Source organism: Brassica napus, chromosome C6 (genome assembly GCF_020379485.1).
Source record: "Brassica napus cultivar Da-Ae chromosome C6, Da-Ae, whole genome shotgun sequence".
NCBI lineage: Eukaryota > Viridiplantae > Streptophyta > Magnoliopsida > Brassicales > Brassicaceae > Brassica > Brassica napus.
In genome coordinates this window covers 40,820,297-40,824,472 of record NC_063449.1, presented here as the reverse complement: position 1 = coordinate 40,824,472, position 4,176 = coordinate 40,820,297, and the positions used below count along the sequence as shown (strand labels likewise).

The window sequence follows — 4,176 nt, the reverse complement described above, 5'->3', positions numbered from 1 at the left end:
AATGCAGGTGTAGGGTTAAAATCTCAAAAAAAAAAAGAGTCAAAAGAAAAGGTTAGTTTTCTGTTTGGCTCCAAGTTTTGAGTCACTTTTGCAAAAAGCCCTATATTTTATAATTAATATACATATATATATCTTTAAAGTTGGGATAATATTATAATAACTTTAATTTTTAAAACTATTTTATTAATTTCGTAATTAATAGTATATTACTATTATAAAATAATACTAGTTCAAGGAAAAATGAAATAATTATTTTGGTAAGCCATTTTAATCAACTAAGTTATTTTAACTGTATATAGAGAATCATTAAAATGAAATTTGTTTATTAGAATCATTAAAATCCTATATATATAAAATTTTAAAATTTAGATACATTATTTTAATTTTTAACTTTTAAACTGAAACTAATATAATCTTATAGTTTCATTAACCAAACCATTTTAGACACCTCAAAAAACAATTGTTAAACATTCACTATGAGGCATTTTTAGCTTAAATTTGAACGTTAGAAATTATTTTAACGTTTTTTTTTTCCAATATAGTTTATGTTCGTTTGGGTTGATGGTTTACAGATTCTCAACCTTTTTGTGAGTTTCAGTGTTAACCTCATTTGTGGTCGGATTCGGACCGATCGCCAGTACAGTTCAGTTTGGAAGCACTGGTTAAAAGAAAAACGAAATCCAACTCATAAGAAAAAGTTATCATTTTATAACTCTCAAGATGCTAACAAATAACGTCGGAGATCAAAAATGCAAAAATATACAAACGTTCCTCCCTTCTTCTTTTTTTGTTATAACTCTGCGGCTGGAGCTTTCCAACTCCAATGTTTGTGACGCAACATTTTTTTTTTGGATAAAATGTGAATTAATACCAAAAATGAAACATTTTACAACAGCTCGGCAAAGCTAAAAAGCTACAAAAGACCCAAAAAAGTGGAAAAAGTCTAATGTTAACTCGGAGGAAGCAGCTTGCTTCAGAATCATAAGCTCTTAGTCATATCTAAACCAGGTGGAAAACATAGTCTGGAATCTTTTCCTGTCACGGCGAGCGAAAGCGATGTCCCTTACGTATCTATCTAACTGTTTGAACACAGCAGAGTGAGGTTGCGGGTTCCCAGCATGTAATCTTTAGTTCCTTTCCCTCCATATCAGATAAACCGTGGCCTGAGTTGCAATATGCTTAATGGTGAAAAGGTGTTTTCCCCTTGCAGCATGTAACCAATGGATCAAAGCTGACCAATTCTGCATCCGCATACGAGGCACTCCCAGCTTCGTAAACAACTTACTACAAATGTCTTTGTTGTACTCACACTCCAGGAACAAATGATCTCTTGATTCATAGAACCGGTTGCACAAAACACAAGTGTCATGAACATCAATACCCCAAGTGGCAAGTCTCTGTCTGACGGGAAGTCTATCCAGGTGAGCCACCCAAAAATTAAAGGCATGCTTGGGAATGCAGCCTTTAAACCAAACAGATTGAGTCCATAAGAGCTTGGGGAATTTAGGACGAAGATGCTCCCAAGTTAACCCAGAGGAGAAGTCAGGGGACGTAGAGCCTGGAATGACCCAAGAGAAAACACCATGACCTTGAGCTAGGGTGGGAAGAGGGTGAGCAATCAGACAGTCGCGAGCTTCTGCAACTCTACGATGTCTAACACGGCGAGAAGGGACTCTCCATCCCAAGGCAGTGCAGGCATTAGCAACATTGCTAGTTATGGGAATTCCCATCAAAAGGGGACCATCATGGCCAACAAAAGGAAGTAGCGGACCTATGGGCAACCAATGATCAAACCAGAACTTAGCGGTATCCCCATTTCGCACAGAGCATCTCAAGAACTTCTAAGCTAGGGGGCGCAGAGAGGCAAGGCTTTTCCAGATCCAAGAGCTATTGGCCGTAGCTGGTGCACTCCAGAAGCTGTGCTTCTTTAAGTTGTGCTTTCTCATCCAGGCAACCCACAAAGAATCAGATTTGGAGAAGAGAGGCCAGATAAGTTTCAAGTTAAGGGTTTTATTCCAGAGACTGAAGTTTCTTAATCTCAAACCTCCTTCTTCCTTAGGCTGACAGACAGTGCTCCAAGCAACTTTCACTCCATGTTTCTTTGCAATATCACTAGACCACAGGAAATGATTACACATACCTTCAATCTGCTTGATACAGGCTTTTGGCAGCATGAAAGCGGAGATCCAAAAATTGACAGTGCTGCAGATAACTGAAGAGATTAACTGTAACCTACCATCAAAAGACAGGGCTTTCATTGTCCAGTGATTGAATCTATTGGAGATTGCATCCAGCAAGGCTGTCTTGATCCTCAGCATCTGTTCCAGCCGTGTACAAAGCAGTTTTTTCTCTGTTCATTTCTAGACCCGAGAGCCGATGGAAAGTTTCCAGAGTTGAGTTGAGCCCGTTTAAAGAAGCGTATGAGCCGTCAAAGAAAACCATCACATCATCAGCAAATGCAAGGTGAGAAATTTTGGGATCATGCCCCTTAGGGGGATATCCAATGCTTCTATCTTCGAAATTTCGTTCAAGAAGCCTCCCGAACACCTCCATTTCAATGACGAAAAGATAGGGTGAGATGGGGTCCCCCTGTCTTACACCCTGCTCCCCTTTAAAGAAACCACAGAGAATGCCGTTGACCTTGATTGAGAAGCTGGTGGTAGTTATACACTGCTGGATCTAATTGATGAGGTGGGAGGAAACTGAGCTGCTTTCAGAACTTGTAAATTAAATGAAGTCCCACCGCAGAGAGTCAAAAGGTTTCCGAAGATCCACTTTGAGGACTCCCCGACTAGACACATTTTTCTGGTTGAACTTCTGGACCATTTCCATGGCCAGCAAGACATTCTCAATAAGCAGACGCCCTTTGACAAAAGCTGATTGATGAGGAGATACCATGGAAGGGAGAATAAGCTCAAGCCGCTTTGCAATAATCTTAGAGATTATCTTGTATAGGACATTGCAGAGAGAGATAGGCCAGAAACCTCAGAGATCTTGTCGGCATTCACCTTCTTAGGAATGAGGGTGATAACAGTATAGTTCCATTGCTTGAGCATCTGCCCATTGCGGAAGAACTCTTGAACAGCCTGAGTTACCTCTGGTCCAGTAATATCCCAAGTTGCTTTCAGGAACTCTGCATTAATTATATCCATCAGGCCTCGGAGCCTTATGAACAGGAAGAGCAAAAATCATTTCTTTTATCTCTGCAGTAGAAACCTCAGCAATCAGCATGCTTTGCATCTCTGTTGTACAACGGAAAGCACTAAGAGAGCCGATAAGATCACAGTCCGATGTTGTAAGGGGAGTGGATTCCTTTCCCAGAAGGTCTTTGAAAAATTCAACACAATGATTCTCAATCTCCAATTGATATCTTGCATATTTCCATTGTGTTATCCATTCACCCATGTGCATTTTGATCATATAGACTAGGATTTAGCCATGTTTAGGTTGCATTTTGCATGCATGAGTCTTTATTAGGTATTGGAGTACCACATGGAGTTCTTGGGGATATTTGGGTGCGTTTGGAGTTCAAAAGAGGTGATTAAGGTGATCATTGGACGACCAATGCATGGGAGCGACCCTACCGGAGCGACGCCATGAACTCGCTCGCCATTTACGCTTCGGAGCGACCTTACCAGAGCGAGACCCCGAGGTCGCTCGCAATTTACGCTTCGGAGCGACCTCCAAGAGCGACAAGGCGAAGTCGCTCCAGCTCCTAGAGTGACCTCACCACAGCGACACCCAGAGGTCGCTCGGGTTGTGTCGATTTGAGAGCGACGAACAAGCCGGGAGTGACGAACAAGCCGGGAGCGACGTCTCACAGCGACTACCTGAGGTCGCTCCCAGCACCCAGAGCGACCTCCCGGAGCGACGTGTCGAGGTCGCTCCGCGTCGTCTATTTGGTCGAACTTATGATTTATCAAGGGCTTTTTGGTCATTTTGTTATGCACATTTTACACTTTCTAAACCTATGTTTAAGTACCTTTTGTAAGCCATTGGAGGCAGATTATCTTTTATCAAAAGAAACCACCAAAACCTCTTGGAAAGTTCATCTTTTTGAATCAATTGATCATTTTGTTATTGCAATTCTGTTGTTTTCATATCATTTATATGTATTTCTCTACATGATTAATCTGAAATCCAATATGGGTTTAAGAGGAATCATGAAGAGTAGTG

General features: G+C 41.0%; 1 protein-coding gene across 1 annotated transcript; it reads right to left on the bottom strand.

Moving 5' to 3' along the window:
• Window positions 1-1,127: 1,127 nt before the first annotated feature.
• On the bottom strand, window positions 1,128-2,258 carry LOC106403426. Its single transcript, XM_013844253.1, has 2 exons — window positions 2,045-2,258; window positions 1,128-1,771 (listed from the first exon to the last, which is right to left on the bottom strand). Exons 1-2 carry the CDS (start codon window positions 2,256-2,258, stop codon window positions 1,128-1,130), a joined length of 858 nt encoding a protein of 285 aa, XP_013699707.1.
• Window positions 2,259-4,176: the final 1,918 nt, after the last annotated feature.